The sequence below is a fragment of the Lepidochelys kempii genome, chromosome 8, assembly GCF_965140265.1.
Source record: "Lepidochelys kempii isolate rLepKem1 chromosome 8, rLepKem1.hap2, whole genome shotgun sequence".
NCBI lineage: Eukaryota > Metazoa > Chordata > Testudines > Cheloniidae > Lepidochelys > Lepidochelys kempii.
Window position 1 is genome coordinate 105,783,677 of NC_133263.1, and position 27,587 is coordinate 105,811,263.

Below are 27,587 nucleotides of genomic sequence, written 5' to 3' on the forward strand. Positions count from 1 at the left end.
AACAGTCAGCATGGATTCACCAAGGGAAGGTCATGCCTGACTAATCTAATCGCCTTCTATGATGAGATTACTGGTTCTGTGGATGAAGGGAAAGCAGTGGATGTATTGTTTCTTGACTTCAGCAAAGCTTTTGACACGGTCTCCCACAGTATTCTTGTCAGCAAGTTAAGGAAGTATGGGCTGGATGAATGCACTATAAGGTGGGTAGAAAGTTGGCTAGATTGTCGGGCTCAACGGGTAGTGATCAATGGCTCCATGTCTAGTTGGTAGCCGGTGTCAAGTGGAGTGCCCCAGGGGTCGGTCCTGGGGCCGGCTTTGTTCAATATCTTCATAAATGATCTGGAGGATGGTGTGGATTGCACTCTCAGCAAATTTGCGGATGATACTAAACTGGGAGGAGTGGTAGATACGCTGGAGGGCAGGGAAAGGATACAGAGGGACCTAGACAAATTGGAGGATTGGGCCAAAAGAAATCTGATGAGGTTCAAGAAGGATAAGTGCAGGGTCCTGCACTTAGGACGAAAGAACCCAATGCACAGCTACAGATTAGGGACCCAATGGCTAGGCAGCAGTTCTGCGGAAAAGGACCTAGGGGTGACAGTGGACAAGAAGCTGGCTATGAGTCAGCAGTGTGCCCTTGTTGCCAAGAAGGCCAATGGCATTTTGGGATGTATAAGTAGGGGCATAGCGAGCAGATCGAGGGATGTGATCGTCCCCCTCTATTCGTCATTGGTGAGGCCTCATCTGGAGTACTGTGTCCAGTTTTGGGCCCCACACTACAAGAAGGATGTGGATAAATTGGAAAGAGTCCAGAGAAGGGCAACAAAAATGATTAGGGGTCTGGAACACATGACTTATGAGGAGAGGCTGAGGGAACTGGGATTGTTTAGTCTGCAGAAGAGAAGAATGAGGGGGGATTTGATAGCTACTTTCAACTACCTGAGAGGTGGTTCCAGAGAGGATGGTTCTAGACTATCCTCAGTGGTAGAAGAGGACAGGACAAGGAGTAATGGTCTCAAGTTGCAGTGGGGGAGGTTTAGGTTGGATATTAGGAAAAACTTTTTCACTAGGAGGGTGGTGAAACACTGGAATGCGTTGCCTAGGGAGGTGTTGGAATCTCCTTCCTTAGAAGTTTTTAAGGTCAGGCTTGACAAAGCCGTGGCTGGGATGATTTAATTGGGGATTGTTCCTGCTTTTGAGCAGGGGGTTGGACTAGATGACCACCTGAGGTCCCTTCCAACCCTGATATTCTATGATTCTATGAATACAAGTGTCCCAGAGCCAGGCAGTGGACTCAGTGGAAAATGCATCTCTGGCCCCGGACTTACAGCCTGAGGCCTTTAGGATCTAAAGCATTATATAGTTCCTCCACCATGGGCACCTGCAGAACATGTGTATACAGAGGAGGTGTAACCAGGGAAGCAGATTCCCCATGTTCCTGGGTGCACCTAAAGTAAAGGGAGATACCAGGCTCACTGACAGCTCTGAGTTCCCTTGGTTAGTTTGCCTTGCTGAGTTTTATACCCCGCCAGGCTGCAGATGAATTGCTAACTAAGACTAACCAGGATTTAGATAGAGCTACGTTGGCATGGTGATGATTTTGTTTTAAACTATTACCTGTACAGGCAATTTCTCTTCATAGCTCGAAGACAAGGGGCTAAGTTAAGAATCTCAGCCCGGCTCTCTCCTCCCTGGCAAAATCATTCTGAACTTCAGCCCCACGGGATACGCTAACACAGATTAACGACCCTACATGAACCCTGAAACCTATTCACCAGCCCTTCTGAAGAGCAACGTTACACAGTGCACTTATTACGTACTGGCGATGGCATTTCAAGGGAGAACCAGAACCTTTAAAAAAATCTACATGTAACCCCCCCCGAGACAGGTGCAGCACTCTGCCCAGTGACTGCAGGATTCAGCCACAGCCCATCCCCACGCTGGTCACTGCTCTTGTTTTTGTCTTAACTTGCGTTTCAATCCTGCATTTGGCTGAGGGCAGGCAAATCCCTGGGGAACCAACCGCAGCACCGGGCCCTCCGAAGGTGCATTCTTCCAGGCAGGGACCTATTCTGTAGAGCCCCATGTGCACTACAGCACCAGCCCAGTGTTACTGTTACCTCTGCTTTTTCGCCTTGGCATCCAAAACCCATTAATGGTTCGACATCTACGGAGCTGGGGCTGGGAGAGATTATTCTGACGTGTGAATTCATGGCATCTTCTCTCCAGTCCCCGGCAACGTGCTGATTTAAGCGCAGATCTGTCTTTTTAGGCCAGCGATAATCTTCCGACTTCACACCCTCCCTGCTCCCATCTCCAGCGCCATGTCTGAGAGGAGAGAAGCCCTCTGAAGAGAGCCATTGCTACTTCACATGCTGCTCTCAGCGATTAGACTCTTCAGGCCACACCAAGCCAACCCAGCACCTTCGTTTGCTTCAATTCCACTAGTTTTGCCAGGGCCGCCGAGCTCCCCCTGGAATCGGTGTTTTTTTAAAGCTGCTTCAGAAAGGTCGGGGGGCGGGGGGGAAGAGCAATGAAAAGAAAACAAACGCCATGGCTTTTCTTCTCTAAAGCCCTCTCCTAAACACAACAAGCAGCTCGTCCAGCGGAGCATGATGAGCATGAAGTGTTATATAAAGAAGATAATTATAAAGGGATTTAATGCTTGGTGGGCTTAAGTCGCAAGGTTTATAGCAAAGGTAGCGCACTTGCTTAAACAGCCTGGTGCTCTGGTTTGCTGTTATGTGAGCAGCACTGAGGGCGCTAACTGGAAGCCCAAACAAGATTTGTTTTATGAAAAAAAGAGCAGAGCCCCTTCCCAGCATGGATGGCAGCTCGAGTCCCACCTCCTTCCAGTTCTGTTCCATCCCTGATTAATGATGTTGTCTGCCTGATTTATGACCCACCCCAACAGATTAGAGTTTCCCCCTTCAACCTCCCCTCCGCTTCCCCCCCGCAAAAGGCAGAGCCACACTCCGCTGGAAATATTAGAGAATTATTAAATAAACATTCATACGTCATGTCTCTTCCCATACTGAGCTCATCGCAGTCAACACTCGGCAGCCTGGGCCTGTTTGCTTTCATGCTGACACCAAACAGCTGGAGTGATTCATGGAGAGGCTGGCTACAATGTTTCATGTCATATATCATGCTAGCAGCGCTCCCTGCCCTGACTGAGATAAACTGATCAACCACAACGGACTGGAATGAATTTATGACAACACAAAATTGAGGAAAACAAATGGGAGGTGACCCAGTGGGCCACTAACCCAGACTCTTTCGCTGGCCTGCAATCTAGTTTGGTGGCAGAAAGCAAAATTGAACATTGGCACTCTGAATTAAGATGTTGGCTTTTAACCCCTGGGAACCTTGATTTCAAAATGGTGCCAGGTTACTTGGGTAACGTCTTGGGAGGGAGGGGGAAGGGAGAAAAGAGGTCACAGCTTCTGCAGCTCACAGCTAGTCCTGACACACAACTACAAGTCCCAGCAGAGCATCTCCGCTAGTGGAGGAGACCGGGCACATGTCTGAACGGTTACAGGAATCGATTACTCTCTCCAAGCCCAATGCAAAGCCCTGTCTCCAGTCCAACCAGAGGTGCGTTTCATTTGCTGAGGACTTAAGCCACCCTTCTCCCTACCCTATCCCCCTTTACTAATCCTTTAGAACTAAACAGAAAATTAATGGAGTCAAGATTGGAAAGTCCCACTAAATCCCGATGCTCCGAGTGTATTAGTCCCCAGACCAATCCTAGTTCCATCTTGTCAACCAGTGGCTACCATCTGCCGTTCAAACACAGATGATGCAAGGGGCTAGGTCACTGCTAAGGGAAACAATGGAGACCTGTCATGGTACATGGAGGTGGGGAAATCAGTGTGGACTTTCCTTGCATCTCTAGGCTTGTCAATTTGCTTGCAAGAGTGTCTTCTAAGGAAGCCTGAAGTGCAAATTCCATTAACTTTCAACCAAAGTACATCAGCGGCATGCCAAAACAAGGACAGTGTACTGTATCGTATTAGCTAATTAAAAAAATACTCTCCATGCCTAGACTTATTTTTGGAATGGGGGGAAGGAATGTCATTCTTATAACAGTAGGATCAATACATGGAATCACTACTAACTCTATTACCCATTGTTCGAAATGGAGAGCACAGCTGACACAGGTGATAAACCATGTGCTTCTAAACTTTTTAAAATGCTAATCAGATGCTACATGGAGCTTAACACACCAATCAATAACACCCAGATTTAAAAGCAAAAATTAAAGTTATGAACAACGGAGCAAAGTGCTTTGGCCTAGAACTTGCTGCAAGCGCCATCCCAAACAAGAAAAATGAAACCAATTTAGCTCCAGATTAAGAAACAGGAACTGGAGATGAATCAATTTAGCCTGTTGGGCTGGGTCACCATATATCATGGCTCCTCAGCAGAGTGGGAAGCAGCCAGACAGTATGAAACACCTCCTCCCCCGCTTTCTGTAGGATTCTAGGTCTGATCGCTGTTATCAATTAATTTAACTCAAACCCCCCCAACACACACAAACATGCAGAGCATCCAGGCTCCTTAAACAGCAGGACAGAAACTATATCACACACACACGTCACAGGGGAAAAAAGGGAAAGGTGGGAATCCACCTCCAACACCATCTTACTGTCTGATCCTGACGGAAATAAAGGCCTTTAAATAAAAGCACCTCAGCACTCCTCGTTCCTTTAAACGAGGAATTTCTTGGGAAGAGTTAATAAGCCAGTAAAGCTTTACCTGTAATTTCTAAGGAGTTTTGCCTGCCTTCCAGCAGCTCCAGCAGGACTGGGAGTTGAACTGGGGCAGGGTTATGATGGGACAGGACGAATGCATATATTTCACAATATAGTTATTCTATGTGTTGTCTGGAAAGTCCTTGGGGATCCTTCAAAAGACTCTAGACCAAGCTTTAATAACCTGATCAAGGAGGTAAGGTCAATTTGTCACTTGAGCTCAAGTGTTCTGGAAAGGGTCAAATCCTTTTAGCTTTTCAGCAGGAGTGGATTTGGGAGGGTAGAGTCGCTGACTCTAAGGAGAGCTTAGGAGGTCCTACGGAAGGATGGGCAACAAACCAAAGGAGGGGGAGACAGAGGCCAATGGATTATTGCTAAGGGATTCAACACCTCTGACACAAAACACAAGAGTAGCTACTTTGAAGCTAGGTCTCCTGTTGCAGTGTTGTCAAATCCCCAAATTCTATGGTTTTGGTTTCAACCCACTGATTGAGAAGCATGAAAACATCAGATCTACATAGAGTATGAGCAGTGTGGATCACCCATGTCTGGGACACATGGGTAGAGAGGTTTTAAAACAGAAAAAAAAAAAGGTCCCAAGACCAGATGTCGGGGCAGCAGAGAATTACCTCAGCTAACACCTAACCATGCACTAGTGCTTCTTAAAGCTTTAGCTGTTAGACGTCTCCAGTCTGTAGGGGACACAGAACCTGAAGTCAGGCCTGGGCAGGTCGATGAGGAGAAGGAACTGGATTTCAAACGAATCTGAGATAAAGTTATTTGGAATCTGCAAGCACAGAGATTTTCCCCACTGCTTCGGTCTCATTCAGAGTCATTTTATTCCTTACCTGATCAGTGCTGATTTTAGGCAATAATTGACTCTCTCTTTAAAAAGGGAATTAAAATGATCCACGACAGCAGTGGAGGATCTTGAGAGTACTAAGCTGGGATTTCCAGAGGCCCTCACACGGCCAGGTGCCCAACAGCCAGGGTTTCCCCACAAGCCTTTAGAAGAGGGTCGGAAGGGGCAAGCCACTCTGAGGTGGGCGGGGGAGAAGGCATCCCCAAAAGAGAGAAATCTGAAACAAACAGTGCCAAGGGCATGACATGGCTCCATCCTAGGCCATGCGTACGTGCATGCTGTGGCTGGAAGTAGCTAGAGAAGAAGATGATCATCACACAGCTTAAATGCTGGGTCGCAGGCTCCTGAATCAGGGGCAGAAGGCTGCAGATGAAACATGCTCAGATCCTGGGAAATGGAGGTTCAGGGTGTCTCCTACTAGTGACCCTCTCTGGCTCACACAAGGACCAATGCTGACTGGCTCCATGGCGAAGAGTATTCAGCTTTTGTCCTCAAATGGCAGCCTTTGGGCTGGTGCGAGTCCTACCCATAGATAGAAGGAGGATGGAATAAATAGGTACCAAGGCAGGGTCTGAGCGGTCAAGGAGAGAGAGCATAGGGGCTTCCTTTAGGAGAGGGATTCTGAAGAACACAGGGAGCTTACCAATAAAGCACACAGCCACCCCCGCTCCATACCACATGCCTGCTGGAGATCACTGCACTGAGCGCCAAGACACAGAGGTGGGGTGTTTCCTTTGTGGACGAGGAATTGCTACGGAGCATGAAAAACAGAAGGCCTCACCCCATGATGGTGGAACCCCCAGTTATCAGCCACTTCAGACAGCGGGAGCTAAGAGCGGAGATAATGCAATGCTGATGTTTGGGACGGAAGTAGCTTATTTCAGGGATAACTGCTTCAGTGGTCAAGGGTCCAAAATATGCCAGTGCGTGCCTCTTTGAGTTACCCTGACGCTCAGAGAGCTGGGGGCAGTTGTTTCACTTCCACAGAATGGGCAGGACTGTGCGCTTTATACTCACTTTTCGATGTCGCTGTTCTTACAGGTCTTTTGCAGAGCCTCCTGTTTACTGCTCTCCCCGTTACTCGTCGAGGGCATGTCTGTAGAGGGAAGGTACAGGGCATTTAATAAAAGGAAAGAGTCTAAATGTGTAACAGGTGCAGGAGCAAAGGACCCAGGAGTCACTTTCCCAGAACCAACACTGCCTGCCTGTTCCTGGCTGTCTGAAAGGCCTAAGATCCAAGAAGGAAAATGAAAATTCCACCCTTGCCTCGCTTCCAATGGACGGCCCCGTGGCATTTGCTGGTTGTACCAGCTAAGATTTATTTCAGAAAAGGTTTGCTACAGCAGCCATGCAGACCGGGTTTCCAGCAAGGCAGGACTGGATGAAATTCCCCCCACAAGAGGGAAAAAAAAAAAAAAAAAAAAAGCCAAGATTTTCCAGTGACTGAGGGATTTTGGGCACCCAGCCAGAGATACCTTAAAGAGTCCTGACTGAAATTGCTGAGCACCTGCCCTCTGCAAATCTGGCTCCTACAAGGTATCTTAAATGGGGCACTCAAAGTCACTAGCCACTTCTGAAAATCTCGGCCCAAGAGTCCACCCAGAGCAGCTCGTGATGTGTCTGGGTGACAAGTACTATAGAAATGCAAGCGAATACCAAGCACTAGTGCTGTTGTTTCTTCACCAGCCCTCCGACACGGCTACATTTAATTCGCTGTCTGTGGTAAGTCCTCCAATTTCACTTATCTAAGGCAGTTTATTCTCTCTTCTCTTAGGAAGCTATGTGGGTGCTGTGTCACTTACAGGAAAGTGATTAAGAACGGAGAATATTTAATACACTTATTTATCATGCCCTTGGTGAGACCGTATTTCCTCACCCTTCTCTTCCCCTTCCCAGGTCCAAGCCCCACACTGGTTTGGTACTGTGCAGTTGCCCAAGCCCCTGGTTGAGGACTCTTATGAACAGAGGCCTGGGCGTCAGGTGCCCAGCATTCTATTCCCAGTTCTGCTACTGCGCTCCCTGGGCGACCGAGGGCAAGTCTCCTAACACCCCTCACCCTCAATTCCCTCTTCCGGAAAGCAGGGATGACAGCACTTACCCAATGTTGTGATGTGCTTGGGGCTCTACAGCGGGAACGTGTCCAGTTTTATTACTGGCGGGCTGCTCACACTTCCCACTAGTTTGTTATTGTAGGGCTGGGTATGTGCCTGGGGTTTAAAAAAACCCCAAAGATACCCAAATGAGTATCAACGTAAATCACAGCTCAAGCCATTTTCTTTGTTGCAGATCATTCCTGTGGGCAGCCTCTACCACGTATCCTCAGCTGGGACAGAAGCCAGGACCTTCCATGCTAAAAGCACAGGCCTCTGCCACTTGGGCTAACGGAAGAACTCCCCGGTAACAGCAACAGGAGGCACTATTCTCTTACGCTGACACCAGAGGTGACATTATTAATCTCCTTTATCCTTTTAAAAATGGGAAGGCAACAAAAAAGGGCAGCGTTAACATGTGTCTGGGTCAAGCCACCAGCAACCGAACAGCGGCACTGGGGAGTGAAGCTCTGACAGCTGCTTAAGTGAATGGAGGAGGATGACCCAAGGCAGTGTGGTTTCTGCTGGGGAGGGAGAACTTCCATTACCATGTCCATTATTGCACAGACACTTCCTGACCAGCTGGGCAGGCTCCTCAGATACCATGCTACCAGACACTCCTACCACAGAGGGCAGTGCCCCCAGGACACCACCCTCACTACTGGACTGCTGGCCAGAAAACTCCCTGTTCTCTACAGATGTGATTCCAGTCTGACCCTCAGTGCCAAGAGACAAGATATGGCTCCCAACACAAGAGACCCCACTAGTTACCAACTGGCATCCTGTGTCACCAGGCCAAGCAGTCACCAGCTGCTTTGTTCCTTTAATTCAGACGCTATTTTATGACATCATTCAGTTCAACAGGAAGTTGGTGCGGCCTAATGGTCAGAACCCAGGAGTGGGAGCCCAAAATGCCAGAGTTCTAATCCTGTCTCTGACTGACTCTCTCCAAGGCTTTGGGCATGTCTCCACCTTGGGGTCAGCCCCTCAAAGGCCCATGATGAGGAATATGTGCGGGGACCTCTGAGATCCTCAGAATAAAGGTGTTCTGCAAGTACCGAGTATTGTTAATGATACTGGTTGGGATCAAAGAACTATGTATACACAAGATGCGTCTATTGACATGCAGCTACAATGACCACCACGGAGGTAAGTGGCTGCAACTCGAAAAAAGCGTAAGATAAAACCCCCCTCCCCCATCCAAACCTGCAAGAGAAGATCTTCATGTTCAGGATGGAACAGTAATTTATGGATCTAACACTCACCATCGCTGGCCCATTTGGAAAACTCTGGCGTTATTCGGGTACTGGGTGTGCCACCACTAGAAACAGAGAAGAGAACAATGTTGAAAGCAGGTCACGGAGAGTCCGTGGCTCCTACAAGCTCACAAGCCTCACTGGCTTTTGTAGGTTTCAACAGCTTAAATACAAACATTCCCTCCCACTTAAATCTGGGCATCAAAGCGAGGGACTAGCCTTCTCTAGAACTGGGCTTTGTGCTGGCAACTCCCGCTGGTCTAGTCCTAGCCCTTGCCCACATAGTCTCTGTTAAACCACTCAGTGGTTGTGATGTTGACTGAAGGCTTTGGATCCAAATTCCTTCCCTTGTAACCTAAAGCTGAGTTTTGCACCCCAGATTGCAGAAGCAAAAGGCTTAATGGCTAAAGGCTTCTCTCTATGTTACAACAGACTCCCCCTCTAAGAATAACTGCACTTTCTCACAGGCATGGCCTTATAATGCTTCAAATTTGGGACAACCATTGCACTAAAGCATGTAGAACTGGCAATCATGACCAGTCACTTGTGAGCCAACAGAATAAAGGAGGCAACAGCACAAGAGAATCTTTAAAGGAGCCTTGGTAATTATGAGCACTATGTGACATTTTCAGCTCTGTGAGCTAAGAGGGTTACATTAAAAGGGTAATCTAGCCTCCCGCTTCAAGGCATGAGCTAATAATTACACCCTGCATTTCTCCAGAGCCTTTGGCCAGAATTTCAAAGCACTTTGCAAATATTAAGTATAATCACCCCCATTTTACAGATGGGCAAATGAGTCAGAGAATGATTCAAGGACCACAAGGCAATACAGCGTCTGACTGCCAGAGCCACATATGGGAATGTGACCTCGGAGGTTCCAGGCTCCTGCTATAATCCCCAAACCACATCTCCCCACTACTGTGTGCGGGCACTGGCAAGGGATTCCCCCTCCCCCCCCATCACAATGCGCTCATCTGGTGAGGGGGAATGGTTCTACTTCACTCTGAAGCATAGCGATTGGCCACTGCTGAAGGCCCAATGGTCTGATCCACCATGGCGAACCCTGTGTTTCTACAGAGTGGAACCTAATTTCAAGCCACTGTTTGTGACAGGCTAAACAGTAAGAAAGCCTCATTCCACTGCTTCATCAATCACTTCAACCTTGACCTCACTGAGGATCACTCAGTCTAAGAGACAGAGGGGAAATTTAAGCCCTATCTCCATGCAGGGCAGAGGGCTAGAAAAACCACCCTACGTCCCTGTTAACAGTCATTTTGTTATTTGCCTGAAGCACTTCCCCAAGCGCCTGGCTCACATCGCGCTCTGGCTGCCTGCATTTCTCAGCCTGGAGCAAGCCAGGCAGTGCTCTCGGCTCCAAGCACAAAGGCCTGCCACATGAGGGAGCGGCGCAGACCTGCCCCAACTCCGTGCTGCATGCAGAGGGGTCCACTGGCCTGTTCTACACCAGCCCGGGCAATCACATACACGGTGCTAGCTGACACGTACTGCACAGAGTGCTATGGCATGCAAGCGGCAGCCGCATTGACACAGATCTACTCAACTCTAGTCCGCTCCGGGGAGTGACAGAGCTCAGGGCCCCCGACCGTAAAAGGTCTGCCCAGAAAGGGATTGCAGCACCACAGTGTCTTCCCCACCAGAAGTTAGCAGCTGGCCAATGTTGCTCTCAGAGTAGGCAGCTACTGCAGGGGAGTGGGTGTGGCCAGAGTAGCTGGAGAATGTGCTTTGCAGGGACTTCTACGAATCCCTAACCATATCCTTATTTGCCCCTTCCTACAGCACGGGTGGGGAATTCAGCCCAAGCCACAAGACTGTTTCCTTGGCTGGCTTTGCCTCTCCCTTGCCATGTCACACACACACTTAGCTGAACAGGGATTTCCCCTTCAACTCACACCCAGCCAGTTTGGTGAAAACCATTACAAAGCCCACGCGCTTACTTTAAGACGGCACCGCGGAGTGCCTCACGCTCTTTGGCTTCGCCCGGCTCTTCCCCAGTGCAAGGGATGATATCTGCCTCTGTGTACCTGAGCACAGAGGGTTAAGGAGCAATACAGCCTTGTCAAGGGCGAGGAGTGGGTGCTCTGCATTACGCCTGTTTCTCGGCACTGGGGCACTCAGCCAGCTAACTTTGGCTACAAAGGATACAGAGCGAGTTCATTCGGACAATCTACCTCAACAGCTAGCTTCCCGAAGCTTTGATTTCAAAGGCAACATGGTAACAAACTTAGACAGGAAGGTAACGCCCTGGGCCATATGGAGAGATTCCTTTGATAGTAACATGTGGGAAGAGCTGTTATGAGAGAGAGAAACTCTCAATCTCTCTCTCTTTTTTTTTTTTTTTTTTTTGAAGAATACAAGCCTTGGCTTACAGACACTTTAGGGCTGGATCCTCTGCAGGCATCAGTCAGCATAGTGCCATGGCCTCTATTAGCGAGATGCTGACTCACAGCAGCTGGTGCAGGTTTAATTAAATTCCAGAATAGAGACAATAAGGCTCACCACCCCCCAATGTCAGAGTGTAAACACTGCCTTCCGGGGATTCAGATCCCGTGGCTGCTCCCGCTCCTGCTAGATGCCTGCATTGAACAACTCCTGGAGATGCAAGGTACAGTCCAGTTGCTCTGGCCCCAGTTTCTGGATGGAGGAGCTCCAGTCCTAACCAAATAGTTGGAGCAGAGCAAGTGCGCCGGAAGAGGGGTGGGGGTGGGTAGACCATGGCCCCATTACCTTTTAGTGGCCTTAAGGGTGAGCAATGGGAGGGTGGGGGCGGAGAGGAGTGAGCAGGTGGTGGGATCTGGGGGGGGTGGGGGGGAGGGGAAGGTGGCCTGGGAGCAGGGACAAGGCAGTGTAGGGGCGAGGCTTGGGGGAAGGGCCACGGTTCAGGTCCTGGTGGCCCCCTGCTTTTAGGAAGCTTCTGACACTCCTGGAGCAGAATGCATCTTGGGAAAATCTGAGAGCGGGGAAAAAAGGAGATGGAAGTGTTGTGTCAGAGACATTAGGGAAAATAACCCAAAGGATCAAGTGTGTGATATTTTTCCTGTGTGCTTCACCCGCTGGGTCTGGGGTGAGAAATGACGACCAGGGGAGACTCTTTAATGGGAGTGAAAGGGAACTGTGAAGCAGATATGCGTACTGGGGACTGCTCCTGGACCAAGGAACATCTGAGCTGCAGTGTGGGGAGCTGCTGGCATTTCTCACAGGGGCTGAGCTCAACGTTACACAGAGCAATGCTGTACCACGGTCTCAGAAACATCAGACACATGGCTATGGTTCCACTGAGTAAGAACCTCTCAAAAACGATACTGTGGTTTCCCGTATTCCAGCGTGTCATCTCCATCCACGTCGAGATCAGCGTCGCTATCCGGATTCTCCTTGCCACTGCACATAATGAATCCAGAACCTGGAGGGAATAAAATGGGTGGACTATATCATGAATCACTGCGCCGTAGCAAAACATCTCGCAGAGCAACAGTAGGAGATCCCTTGAAAGAAATCCTAGGACAGAGGCTAGGCTGTGTGGGCTATCCTTCAGAGCTCAGTCATGTGTTTTGAACGGATTAGCCGCAGGAACCAGTGCCACCGACTCCTCTGGATCTCTCTCATGGGACCTCTCTAGGAACAGGACAGTACATAAACATATCGGCAGGAAATGCTTTGACATTTCCTGGGTTTATGCTGTCCATCAGAAAGAAGGAGACAGTTTAATTTTCCATTATGAAGGGAATTTGAGAGAACCCTCATCATAACTTTACTTTTGTAGCAAGGAAAAAGAGGAGCTTGAGGGTTATCGGGGGGTGTCTCTCACTCGTGGCCGAAAGCTCAAGCACCAAAATAAGTTACTGGGTGTAGCTAAGTTTGTTCATCACGTGGTATTTCAGCCAAACACGAGGAGATAAGGCCAGTGGAAAATAGTGAATTGCATCTTCATCATGAGGACTATCCATGGGGGCAAACAGACACCAGGATAATAAAACACTCATTTCTGTAACGAGTGTTGTCCTCGGCTTAATTTTGTCCAATATTAAATGCTCATGAATGAGAATAAAACTACTTCTGGGAAGCAGATAAGGAACACACGAATGTTAAGGGCGCTAACCAGCGCTTCTTATGCAGGCAAAATCCCTGTTGAAGTATGAAGTGCTGCATAGGCCCAGATCCTGTGAAGTGTTAAATGCCCCTGACTAACTCCCAGGGGAGCTGAGGATGCCCAGGCTCTCGCAAGATTGAGCCCCCTCACATACTTAGTAGAAAGTACTTCGGAAGCCACATAAGAAGTGCTAATCTTTAGGAGAGAGCCAACACAGGCAAGAAGCATCTTCGAGCATTGTTGTTAATTGCTTTATGGGCATGCCAGGCAGGATCAGGTTCTCTTGAGCTAAATGTTGTACAAACACAGCAAGAGTGTTTACACCAAACAGTTACCATTCAACATCTCTGTTGACCAGTGGGGAAACCGAGGCACGGAATAATTACGTGACTTGCCCAGGGTCACACAGGGAGTCTGTTGCAGAGCTGGGAAATGAACCCAGATGCCCTGAGTCCCAACCACAATGCCATCCTCCCTCCGTGTTGAAGGGCTGTACCAGAGTCAAAACATTTTGGTACCAGATCACTAACTCTGGCTCATGTCAGCATGTTCCTTAAGCCAATTTTAATTGGGCTTTGAGAGCAAACGCCTCTTGTGCAGTGTGAATGTGCCCAGGAAGAAAAGAGGTGGTGAGTTTCAGTTAGGGATATTGAATTTGGGGAGGATTATTAATTGCACCCTATAAAAACAGCAGTCCCTCCATCCCCCGAGTCACCCTCTTGACAATACAAGGGCCTGACTCTTCTCCCAGTCCAGTGTGCTCTCAACCCAGTTTATGCTGTCAATACCGGATCTGTGTCCCCCTCTCTGACCCCCGCCCCCGCCCCCCGCCCCCCCCCCCCAGTGGTGGAGCAGTATTTCTAGCTGGCTATATCCCCAGTGGGAGCTAGACAGGATACAGATCTCTTTCCAAGGACACCACTCGAATGCAGTATGTCACTGTCGGCCTCTGAGAATGTACAAGGTATCAGTTAAGCTGCTAATAAAATTTGTTTATAAAGACTTGATATTTCTCTTCCCCTATATAAAACAAGGGCCTTTAAGAAGTGGCACTTTTAGCACTCCATCAGTTTTCAGGATCACCTTTCCAGACTAACTCAACCAGCCCTGCCCCCAAAGCAACGACCAGCTTTAAATTTTCACGAGAGCTGCCAAACTGCCATTATTGACACCTGGATAAGTGCAGCACCCAAACACCTGCTTCTGAAAGCAAGGCACAGCTCTGTGATAAGTGGCACAGCCTTCAGCAGCATACGGGCCAGCCCTGCAGCCTGGCTGGGGCAGCACCTTTGCCAGCCAAGCCCATCGGATGTGTTTCAAGTACAGGCTGAGTCGTGCTGTATGCTGGCGGCCAAAGTACATCCTAAGCTTCCTTCTCTCATAGCAATGCCTCATCCACTAAATCTCGACTCTTTCAGTTCATCAGAATGTTTCGGAGAAGATTTAAAGTAATACGAGAGACCTGTCAGATGAGCTGGATGTTCTTTCAATGCTGCCTGAGAACTCACAGTGAGAGATGTAGTGGTAATTTACAAGCATGACATTAAACCTCCAGTAACACCATCTTCTGCACCTGGCATTACTGTAGCCCATCACTTCTCAAAGGCCATAAGCTTTGGACGTACAGGTCTTCATTTTTCTTTCAAAGAGGTGGGAAACACAAATCATGCAAAGCTGGAGCAGTGACTGGTCAGTCCCAGAAGTGATTTGAATGTTAGCCAGATAATGAATACTTGGAACAAGTATCTGAGGGCAGCAGTGGTGGTGTCAGGGGTCAATTGAGTGTAAAAGGGATTTCTCCTTTGTTTCCTCTATCTGCCCGTCCCTCTGCAAGGATACCACGCACAGGAAACAAGCAGGTTGTCATCTATTTGGTTTCTAAATCGTCCAAGCCAAATAGTCCAGTGGCTCATGGTCAGAGTTTAAGAGTACACAGCCTGGCTTTGGTGGTGTAGCTTACCAACATTAAGGCATCTGATTTCAGAACCTGAAACCCATCCTCAACGAACTCTCATTTATGCATGAGGAAATCCTTTTAAAGGCTAATAATGATGGCACTAACAACTCCTTTGCTAGCTCCCGACCCTGCCCAGCTTTGGAGAACACTAGCTCAGAAATGTTCTCTATCACATTCACAGTAAAGGTATTACCCCTCCCATGAAGCCTGCCCTGAAACACAGCCAGAGCTCATTCCCAGCTTCTGGCAGTCAGAGTCTAGGGACACCAACCCTGTCCATCCTGGCTAAGAGCCACTGATGGACCTATCCTCCATGAACTACTCTAGTTCTCTTTTGAACCCTGTTATAGTCTTGGCTTTCACAACATCCTCTGGCAGCGAGTTCCACAGGTTGACTGTGTGTTATGTGAAGAAGTACTTCCTTTTGTTTTAAATCTGTGGCCTATTAATTTCATTGGGTGACACCTAGTTCTTGTGTTATGAGGCATAAAAACCACTTCCTTATTTACCTACACCACACCAGTCATCATTGTATAGACCTCTATCATATCCCCCCCTTAGTCGTCTCTTTAGTGCTAGTTGAGTTCAGACTAACCCCAAGAGACTAGTGATTTTGGATGCCTCAGTTTAGGGGCAGGTACTCAGAGCTTCCTGCAAGTCAGGCCCTTTAAGCCACATCAGCTTGGGTACCCAAAATTGCTACTCACTTTTGAAAACCTTGGTTTAATGGTACTAATGGGAGCAGTGCTGTCCAGATGCAGTGACGGGTAGCAGGGGCCGGCCAGCACCTCATGGGGAGGGGAGGAGGACGACGGGTGTGGGAAGCCATGAAGGGGTGTTACGAAAGAAGATACTTTATTAAGATCGGATGTAGCTAGAAAGACACGCCAAGCAGGGCAGCCTCCTCAAACCAGGAGCCCGCTGTAAACATTCAGATGTGTAGCAGCACAGGGGCATTCAGCGAAGAGGCTGGAGGGCATGTTTTCCACACTGATCAGCTGAGGGCTCCCAGTGCTGGGCCTGGAGCAGCGCACACAGAGGTTAATCGCAGGTAACCCTGCCCTAGGCATTTTTCAAACACACAATCCTGACTTCACCTAATTTTACCAAACAAGAGACAGGATTTTTGTAACAAGAATGTGAGTGGTTATAGATTATGCATTGTCAACAAAATTGAGTCAGGAACTGTATTTCACGGTCTGTGGAACAAAAGCAAACCCCATACCTAGTGGGCAAGTCAAAATATAAGCAATGCTATTGATCAGTTTTAGAAATTCACAGGTTCCTGTTCTCCGAGGGAAAAACATGTTTCTGAGAGGTATCAAGATTGAACAACAAGACCATTGATCCTGGAATTGCCACTACACATAGGAGAATGCTAGAGAATAGGAGGCAACGCACAACCTGACCCGAGATCAACTTGTGAAACCGATGGCCCATCACACACACTTTCAAACATGTTTCACCCAAGGCAAGGTTAGTTTTAAGGCCAGTTCTGACAGGTCAGGGTTTGAAGCCAGAATTTTAACTTCTCCCTCCCGATGTAACTTTTCTGGTGTTGCCTCCCTGCACAAAGCCAGCGAAAACGCCCAAGCAGCTGTTCAAATATTTGACGTCTGAACTGCTTGACATTAATTATTCATCTCAGCTTCATTCAAACCAGATTTCTGGACAAGTGCTGTTATAAATGGATCAAGAGGACCACTAAATGCAAGGAAGGCCCGATAGGATCACACCTGCTTCTAACTCACTCAGTGTAAAAAGGGCTCAGAACTCCCACCTCCTGCTTAGCCTTTGCAATGGGCATGCTGCCATCCAGAAACAGGGAAAATATGCAACGGAGTGTGGGGATGGCTGCAGAGCATAGGGTGTACTTGGTGGCACTTTTAAAATCGAGGCTGTTGTACTAGAACAAAATGTGAACCTCCAGGAGACACCACACCACGTCGTTACACCCAGCTGATTTATGGCTCATTACAATGCGATGGAACATGAGAGGGGTTATTCTGGGCTGGCTTAGTTGTCTGTAGGCGACACAGTAATTCACGGTTATCAGCAAAGCCACCTACCGAGGTTTAACACCAATGCCTCTCTCCTCTTCACAGAGAAGACAGTTCTGAGGACTGAACTTTATGCCAACATGCTAATAAAGTCACGGCGGTCACCTGAAAGTTAAGGTGTAAGTTTGATCTGGGAATTCGTAAGAGGCCAGATCCTGCAGCCTTTACTTACATGAGAAGCCATGGATTATACAAGAAAGGAGAGTAGGATAAGGCCCAAAGTGCATTGTAATTACACTGCTTTCGGATTAAAAATGAACCCTGCAGCATCATTCCATTTTCTAGCTGAAGCATTCTTCTGCTTATGTTGTGTGTTCTGTCTGCAGCAGACACTCATATGCTGCCCTCTGTGATAACACTAACCCTCCAGGTGCTAAAGCAGTGCAATTCTCTGACAGTCTTAATCCCAGCTGCCTCTTTAAGGGTCAGACAAACAAGAGTGAGCAGGTAGGTCAGACACTGGGGCCATTAAGCCAAGAAAAAACAAAGTTACAGCTCTGTCTCCTATCCCCATTGCTCTTGTAGCCAGGTGCTCTGACAAGCAATTCCAGCACTGCTGTTGAGTGGCACCTTTATAAACCATGTGACAGTTTGGGAGACAAACTCTCCCATCAATCAGAATGTACCTATCAAGATCACTTACCTAGAGTGTCTGCAGCCCTCCGGAATGCTGTATATAGCGTTACTTTGGCTGGCCTCAGAGTAATCGCCCTTAGCACAAGATCCAGTTATTTCTGAATATTCTAGGAGCTCAGAATAAGCAACACTGCCACTGAAATACGGATGTGAAGCTTTGCAATATGAAACCAAGGAGGCCTATTTCGTACACGTCTCGGCTACCATGCAGGCCGCAGGCTCGAAGGAAAATGGAAGTGCTTCCCAGAGCCTCCTATACATGGAGATGGATACCTGGCAGAAAGTGCTCATTTCTTCTCACACAAGTTTCCACAGCACCCGTGCCTTCTCCCGAGCCTGGGGGCTGCCCCTTGTATCTGGAATGACTTTTCCAACGTTGTATGTCACATGGTCTTCCTCAAATCCCATCTCCCTCTACATGCCCTCAGAGTACAGCTCACCCTAGCATTTTCAGGGTATACAACTCAAGCTGTCTAAGATCCCAAGTCATTAACTGAATATCTGATTTAGATTACAGATTTAGAGAATAAAGAGATTTTACAAGGGACCTGAATTCAAGCTTGTGTGTTTCTCCTATAGGAGCTGACAACAGATGCTCAAAGTGACAGCGTATGCTGCTTCACTTTTTTGCAGTATCAGCAGCAGCTCTTGCAGGGAGGAACCCTGAATCTACTTGGAGGCTGGCAAAGCTGGAAACGGAATGAAGCAAAGTTGTGCAGACGGAGATGACCACAACCCAGCATGGTAGGCAAAGCCCTCCTTGGCCCAGGCTCCACCGCTCAACTCAGTCCCAGCGGGTGAGCTCGTTTATTCAGTTTTAAGTATATTTGTTTGGTGTGCGCTACAAATGCCAACCCAACAGGAGACACTAACCCTTCAGTTCTGTGCTCCCTGCCATGTTGCAGTTATTTGTATTCCTGTAGCGCCTAGCTGCCCTACTCAGGGACCACGACCTCACTCCGTTAGGCACTGTACGCAAAGAGAACAGAGACTGGACTCTAAAGGACCAAATCCCTCCTGGCATTATTCCCGCTTCCTGAAGGGTCCCACTTTTCATCTCCATTGCTCAGACCCTCAGCAAGCTGAGCTGATAGGGACTGCACTACCCAATTCTTAACTGACCAGAGGGACGGGAAAGGCAACAGCCCAAAGCATGAAACCCGGGTTGTAGGCTGGGATTGAGCTGGTGAGTGCTTGGGACACCCTCGTGAAGGATATCTGCGTTCTAGCTGCTGGGCTCCAAGGAGGGAGGGCTTGAACGCTTGTCAGAAACATTATACAATTCTCAATTCCTCCTTCAAAAATAAAAACATTTTATAAGCGGGTCTGAATCCAAACAACTCTGTAGCGCTCAGGCCTGAGTTGGCTGGAAGAGAAGCTTTTGTGCTGCTCACAGGTAATTTCCACAAATTCAAGAAGAAAAAGCCTCCCCTAAGTTTCTAAGACTGTAGGTTTTGTTAATTACCCCCAAACAACAACACCCACTGCAATAACTTGCCTCAGCAAAGCCTCCCCTTCTAGCACATGCACTATATTTTCTTAAAGAAATGTCACTCACCGGCTCCTTGGAGAGCAAAAACAAAGAAGGCAATAAAAGCATTTTATGCAGAGACACCGCCAGGCGCTCACAGGCTTCCTAAGAACAGCTCTACCCCGGGTTTATTTCCTCAGCTGCTGAAATAGCCCAAACTAGTGCTAAGAGAACAAGATGGGACAGATGTGGCTTTATTTTTAAACAGTGCACTGGAAGGAAAGAGAACGCTTTCTCTTTCTCTTTTTACAGAGGGGAGCAGAAGAGGAGGCCATCCTAATCAGCCATCTTTCTCCAGACCAATAATGTTTCACCGGATCCAATTAACAGATAGTCAAACGGTTCCTCTACTCCCCTGTACCATAGGATTTAATATACAGGTATTCTGCTAGCAACTTTCACAAGGGGAAATGTACATATCAAGATCATGGAAAGCTGTTTACAGGACAGAACTGTATTTCCAAGTGATGTCAGGAACCCAAATCCAGTTCACATGAAATTTCAATTTATCAGGGAAATGGGCACAGAAGAGCACATCTGCACAGACCCAGATCTGAGTAGTCCAGTAGATGTGTCCCTCCCGATTTACCCCCGAGCTGGTAGGTAAGAATGTGCAGTTTGGACACCAGACTGAAAATCAGTGTCCTAGAGACCTGTAGTGATCTTTACTAACAACCAGAAGAACAGATGGCTTTTATGAAAGTGCTGCATAGCATTATGGCCACTAACAACATTTGGTAGCAATACATGCCAATATAAGGGAAATAAAACACATGGGTCAGGACACGAGCTGATCACTGCAGGGGTTGGGAAGGAATTGTTTTCTCCCGCACACCACATTATGGCATTGGCTAGGAATATCGCAGGGATTTCTTTTATGCCTCCCTGTGAAGCATCAGCTGGAGGCTGCGGCTGGAGGCAGTGAAGTGGACACTCAGCCCAGTGGTCTGATCCAATATGGCAATTCCTACCTAGCTTCCTGGAGCTTTGTGCCTGTGTAACACACTGAGGGATGAGCCTGCAGCTTCGCATCTATTTGGAAAGCTGCAATTCAAACTCCACTGCTGCAATACAAAAGAAGAATCAGAACCATGGTCTTAGCAGCCATTGGCTTGATTTCCATGATCGAAGAAGGGTGGCTCTGAAAGCTTTAGTTCCCATAGCGAGAAGGTGGAAACAAAAAAAGGGACGAGGGGAATTAAAGTAATCTTGAATCACTAAGCAGATTCACATCACTGGATCAATAAGCACCGCTGACAGGGATCACAGGAATGTCGCAACTTTGCCAATAATAAAGCAGCACAGAGGAGCCAAGAGAATGCCTTTTCTAAAGCAGCCGAGCATGAAGCACCGAGGCTGCCGAACAGCTGAAAGCGACACCCCAGCTTACCAAGGCCATTGCCAGCCGCAGGCCCCATTGTCATTTGCTTTAAGTAATGATAGGCAGAGAGATTTTATTTGTGGGTGGAGGAGAGTGGGTGGAAACAGTCACGGGCTGAAATAACAAGGCCTAAATTTCATAAGCCAAACCCACATGCTCTACTCCAAACTAATTCTTTTCTAGGCCAGGAAGAAGAAAGAAAATCAGTGTTAATTTAATCAATTGATCAGCCTATTGATTGCGAAACTGGAGATGCTAGTTAGCCATGTGCAGTAATGCCCTCAAATCTGAAACCACAAAACACGCCATTGATTTCTTCACTTGCTGCTCCAAAAGAAAAAAACAAACAAACAACAAAAAAACCAAGATGCACTTTCAAAGGAAAAAGCAACTTCCCGGCCCAGGGAGAGGATGCAAGTGAATCAGACTACAAGCCAGGGAACAGGGATAGCGGTGTCTTGTGAGTTTCAAACTGAAATTAGTTACAGATGCAGTCACGGTGTCTTGTGTAAACTCTATCGATTGGGTAGCTGACAGCCTTAGAAGCCTCGATGCTAGGACAATCAATCGGGCTGCAGTGTCATCTGCCACTTTGCTGAACAGTTGACAATGCAATTATCCAGTGTGGAGGCAGGGAGTTGGCGTGTGTCAAACGCAGTTAGCCACTTTCCGGGCACTACTCGATAATGCGTTTCACCGCCTAGCATAAGAGACGACATGCAGAGACAGGAGCCGTTTAGAGCCACTGAGACCCGCACGCGCTTTTCCTTTAGAAAAATCTCACTGCCCCAGACTTAACAACTGTATTCTAAAATGCTATTAAAATCATGTCAATCAGCTACTTGGTGGTTAAGGCTGAAGTTTGACCCGAGAGTCCAAGAGGTAGGCTGCCGTTCTAGCAAAACTTCAGATGGTTTGAAAAATTATCAAATGACTATCTTAAAGCCTGGGAATTTCAAAGCAGGACTGGACAAAGCACTAGAAAAATGGATTGGAGGGAGCAACTCTGTGTGTGCAGCAGATGGGACCGGATGATCTTATACTGTATGTCTAACATCTAGGAAAATAAAAGTTTAAAGAGATGCTGTCAACTTGAAATCTAGTCAATTTCAACTACTGAGTAGTTTCAGGTGCTAGGCCTGTGCCTTGACTCTCCCTGCCAATTTTGGTAGTTTTACAACCACTTTTCCTTTTTATTTTTAATTAATTTTTCTCCCTCCCTTGTTGCTGTGTGACAGACCCACTCACACACAACAGGAGAACTGACTGCACTCAAAACACTGTCAAATGAGCCGAGCAAGTTGAAGGAGAGAATATTCCCCCTCCAAATCTCTTCCCAGCTAAGGTGATCTTAGGTGTTACACACGACAGATAAATCATTAGACATTAGTGTTTAATTGATCATCTCCCTTTAAACAAACACTGTACAGCAGTTTGAGCGCAAAATTTAAGTTCTCTTAAATTTCCATAAAGACTCTTAAACTGAAACTTGTAATAAAAAAACAAAAAACAAACACCATCATAGTATAAACAGTCTATTGAGATGTAAACCCTCCCTATGCATTGGGTCATTGACCGAGAACTCCAAAATGAAGCTGAGTAGTCTAGTTTCATTACAAAAATTGATGTAAACATACTGCATCGAATGCTGAAGAGTGCACTGGACTTTAATGTATTAGGATATGCTTCACTTTGGTTAGAAGAATTGGAAAAAAGATTTTTAACTTTGCAGTGCCCCATTAAAAAATGCATCTAAGTACAGTCAGAGCACTGATCTCACACCTTTTGCATAGTGTGTTCCATAATGAGTGTTATTAATGTTTGTGAAGTGCTATGTAAGATCTAAATGTTATCGATATGATGATATATCAATTATTTTCCACTGCATGCATCCGATGAAGTGAGCTGTAGCTCACGAAAGCTCATGCTCAAATAAATTTGTTAGTCTCTAAGGTGCCACAAGTCCTCCTTTTCTTTTTGTGGGTTATACAACACTCTTTGTGTGTAAGCTAGGGCTTTGGACAATTTCTAAGCACATCCTCCCCTTATCTCTCTGTCCTCCTCATTAAAACCAACCCTTTTACTACTACTGCCTGGCTACTTTATGGCAGAAATGGCCACTGAACAGACCTCTCCCTCAATTCCTACACACTAAGAAAACCCTTCCGAGAAAGCTTTACTCTTGCTTGTTAATTTCACTTCTATAACAAGGGTCCACAACAAACTGGTCCTTTTCTGCATTCTGAGATCAAGAACCACCTCATGGACAAAGTTCTGCCTCTCCCACTCAAGAGCAAATGTCCATGCAAGCAAGACTCAGACTTTTCCATCACTTGAGCAGCGCAAAGACAAATGTCATTTTACACAGCAGAGCTGGAGATGCGGTGTGAAGCTGTGTTAAGAACCGCGTCCCTGGAAAGAGCGCTCACTGGGGATGGGCACATATAAAGCACCAGTGCAGCACACAGAACTAGACAACAGATCCTTACCCAGAAGAACTTCAAGTCTTAGACAAAAGCAAAGATGACAAAAGTAGTTTGGGAGGCCAAGGGTTGTAACAGTGCAAGATTGTGAGAGTTGATTACATGTACATACCGTGTTAAGACATTTTAATTGAGGGGCAAAGCCAAAAGGGAGGCTGGCGATGGAAAAAAGTGACACAGAGAAGGACATTTCAAGCCAGGATCAGGAGGGAGGGGGAGATTAAAGACTTCATACCCCTCCCTGCACTCTTCTGCTGGAGACTCTTGCATCCGACTTCAGGTTCACTCTACTCTCTCAGTGGGTACCCTGTCTAGTCAATGCAGAAACAGGACTAACGATATTGGTGACTAATTCATTCATCCAGAGGGCTCTGAAGACACTACAGACACCTTCCATTTCCTGGCCAGTCTCCTGGGAAATTTCACTCTCTCGCCACTCATGCACGAGCAACGTCACTGCCAAGTCTCTCTAAATGTATTGCCCTGCTTCCTCTCTCTTTGGCTTGACCTTAACTGCAACTTTAACTCGTTGGGACAGATGGAGGGAGGCAGGGTTTTATCATCTTTGCAGGCTCTCCTGTATGCCGGGTTTGGTTTTGGTTGAGACAGAAGAAGCTGTTGATTGCTAGATGGGGTGTTCGTCAGGAATTGGAGGTGCTAACCCTGGGGCTCTGCCAGATCTCTGTGTGCATGACACAGGGGAAGCCACTGCTGTGTGCCTCAGTTTACTAATCTGTAGAACAGGAATGATAAGCACTTCAGTGAGATGTTGCGAAACTGAATGTTTTGAGATCTTGGGGGTAAAAAATGCTTTGGAAGGGCAAGAGATCCATATTTTCTCCTCGATTTTGGAGCCTGCCTTCAGATTCCATTCTAATTTACAACCATCAGTATGGAGCTACCAGACAGGCGCCGAGTGTTGTTCCATCATCTGTGTTATGGTTCACCTCAGTCCCCACGTGCGTTCATTTGGGGTGCAAGATGATTCGGGCGGAGATCTCATCTTCATGTTTGTTTGCGCTCTTCTAGTGCAACGCACATTCAAATAAAGCACAGGCCGTGGAGAAGTCCGCGGCTACTGTAACCGCGCTTCCCCTCGTTCCCAGACAAGCAGATCGGCCTTTGTTGCAGAAAGGCTGTCCCAACGACATTTGCCGAAGCATGTCTTGGTACTGCAAGGATTCACCAAGAGCTGACAGTGGGACTGCAGAAACCTGCTGGAAACTTTCAGGCATTTGTATTTTAATAAGTTCCACTTTTCAGGCAGCTGCACTGATTGCATGCGACACAAGAGCCAAAGCAAATGAGCACCCCGGAGTGACTTTGGTTTGTCACAGTATATCAGGCTTCATCAAGCCCCCTGCATACACTAACTGATGCTGTACTCAGGGAGGAGACCTGGACCGCCTGTGGGGGCGGGCTCTTCTCTTCTTAAGGACATTACTGGAGCTGGCTATAAATCCCGTGCCATCTCAGAAGGGGGGAAACAAAGAGAAAGTCAAGAATTAAATACGCCCTATGGGTTTCCCCTCAGAGTCTTGTAATCCGTCTTAGTCAGGTTCCTGTCTGGCTGATCTTCGTTAGAAAGTATCCTGTCCTGAAAATGCCTTGCTTACTGTTTTAATGAATTCAAAGGCTTCCCCTCTACGCTATTTTCTAGGCAACTGATCTGCTTGAGGAAAAGAAACCCATAAAAGCACTGGGTGAGCGGCTCACTACTGTGCCCACGGGAAGGGTGGGGGGAAATGGGCAGGTTGAGAGAACTTAGCTACAATTCTTCAATTCTTTCATATCTAAAGAGGACAGCAATCTCTGTTCTATCAGACAGGGCGGTTCGTAGTTTAAATGGTACTTGCTGCTAGCTTGCTTTTCCTGTCTCTGTCTCTCTCTCTTTGAAGTTGACTGGACAGCTTCCTCAAGCTGGCGTTATCACTCCCTCTAACCACTCTTGGCAGGCAATCTAATTCCCCCTGAAAAGGTCACCGCCATTTTAACTGCCTTTCAATCACATTAAGCACGCTGCCGCTCCTGCTCAGAGCGCTGTGCCTGCAGCTCTCCTGGCTGAGGTGCGATCGATAAACTGACATACCGTCCCCCCTCCCTGGCCTGCGCCCCCGATCGCTCCCCACCTTCCACCCTGATCCTTCCCCTCTTCTTGTGCTGAAGGAATGACAAGAGATGCCAACTGACCAAAATCCCCCCATAAATGTGATGCAGACAGGAACTGCTAACCCATCGCTCCCTGATCTACTTGCCCCATCTGCTACGAAAAGGGCGGGGGTACATCCATCTCCCACAGAGTTACAGGAACGGTGACTTCCCGAGGACCGTTTGCTCAGGCATCAGTCCAAGCACCTTTGAAGCTGCTACAAAGAACCAGCCTCCCTCAAGCTTCCCTTCATGCAATCATTACTGTTATCTCTCGCTCTCTCTCTTTTTTCCCCAGTTACCAGTTGTGTGTTCCACCCATCGATCCTTGTGTAAGACACTGTTTTAAGTCTGCTTGCCTTTTGACTGCGTTAAGCCGTTTAAGAGACGACAGCGGCTTCTATCAGTGCGAAGCTGATGCGATTCTTTTCAGATAAAGCACTTTTTTCCTCTCCCCCCCTCCTCCTTTCAAGTAACAGACACATACACACAAAAAGAGACACTGAATGTTTCAAAGAAAAAACCCCTTTTGAACTTCCCTTAGGAATTCTTTAAAGGGATAACTTTGCAGTGTAAACACTTGGGATAATGTGCATCCATTCTGGAGAGGAACAGAAGAACTGGTACAAATATGTTGAGCATTAAAAATCAGAGAGGGAAACACTCAATGCTTTCACTCGCTGAGCTTCGGCTGCTGCCTAAATACAGACTGGCTCGAAGCTTATTAGACACAGATTGCGTGAAATAATCCCTTGTAACAAAGAGCAACAGAAATGGAAGATGTAAATGACTAATGCAAGAACCTTTCCCCATTGATCAGAGTTATGTAAATGGATGGGTAGTCAATGCTAGGATATTTCAAAACAAGTTTTCGTCCCACGACACTCCTGATATTGGGCAAAATCTCTAGCCACGGTATCCCACATTGCACTTCAGGAACACGTGTTCCGACACCATTACTGCTAGGGGGAGGTGGTGTTATACCTCTTCAACAGTTTCACTAAGATGACTTCTATTTAATCTCTCACTTACAATAAGGACCTGATTAAAAGCAGCATCTGGCAGATGTTGCACATTTGTGGATTTCCCCCCACTACTCTGAGGCTGCAGGCGGAGGGGACAAAAGGAGAAAGAAGATGCCCTCCCTGTTCAAGGCAGATTCCTAGTTTAAACAAAGATCTCTCCCTGAAAGCACCACACAACCTATACCATGTCCCATTACTGCGATATCTGACCCGGCCCCTGGGAGAAGAAAAAGAACTAGAATCCTATTTAATTGTTAACACACAAGATGACAGTACCAGGTTTTAGCGAACAGATTTAGTGATGACAATTGCCAGTGTTTTACAAAAGGTGAAGGCAGCTACAAATACTAACGAATCCTGATATGAAATGCCTACCCCACTCTCCGAGGCCAGGAAGCCAGCATGCTGATGGTAACACGTAACAATCATGTCACTGTTATCTTCTCCTGGGCTTCGGCTTGTTTTTTCCACCTGTTTCTGGACATACGCTCAGCTCTTTGGGGGTGGGGACGGTCTTTATTCCATGTGTGCCCAGTGTCACACGGGGGCGGGGGGGGGAAGAGAAGAGGGGTGTTCAGTCACACTTGCTTTCTGGTACTTTCTGCAAAAAGCAGAAAAATCTGGACTAGGAACATAAGATCGGCCATTCTGGGTCAGACCAATGGTTCATCCAGCCCAGTCTCCTGTTTACTGACAGTGGCCAGTGCTAGGTGCCCCAGAAGGAATGAACAGAACAGGGCAGTTATCAAGTGATCCAGCCCCAGTCATCCAGTCCCAGCTTCTGGCAGGCAGAGGTTTAGGGACACCCGGGGCATGGTTTTGCATCCCTGACCTTCTTGGCTAATAGCCATTGATGGACCTGTCCTCCATGAATTTATCAAATACCTTTTTTGAACCCCGTTATAGTTTTGCCCTTCACAGCATCCCCTGGCAACGAGCTCCATAGGCAGGCTGGCTGCACTGTGTCAAGCAGTACTGCCTTTTGTGTAAAACCTGCTGCCGTTGGGTGACTCGTCTTGGGTTACGTGAAGGGGTAAATAACAATTCCCTAGTCACTGTCTCCACCCCAGTCATGATTTTATAAGACCTCTGTCCTATCCTCTCTTCGTCTCTCTCTGTCCAAAGCGGAATAGTCCCCGTTTTTTAAAAAACTCTCCTCATATGAGAGTTCCAGGCCCTTCTCTGCACCTTCCCTAATTCTAATCTCTCTCTTCGGAGATGGGGCGAGCAGTATTCAAGGTGTGGGTCTACCATGGATTACGATATATTCCATCTTGTCTCTCCCTTTCCTCATGG

General features: G+C 47.4%; 1 protein-coding gene across 2 annotated transcripts in view; it reads right to left on the reverse strand.

Moving 5' to 3' along the window:
- RNF220 (ring finger protein 220) overlaps nt 1–27,587 on the reverse strand; it is a 330,305-nt gene that overhangs the window by 26,066 nt on the left and 276,652 nt on the right. For both annotated transcript variants that reach the window (XM_073357946.1, XM_073357945.1), the window contains 4 exons: nt 12,287–12,383; nt 10,921–11,007; nt 8,975–9,030; nt 6,637–6,715 (listed from right to left, as the gene is read on the reverse strand). In XM_073357946.1, coding sequence (XP_073214047.1) covers nt 6,637–6,715; nt 8,975–9,030; nt 10,921–11,007; nt 12,287–12,383 — 319 coding nt within the window. The remainder of the gene's footprint in view (nt 1–6,636; nt 6,716–8,974; nt 9,031–10,920; nt 11,008–12,286; nt 12,384–27,587) is intronic.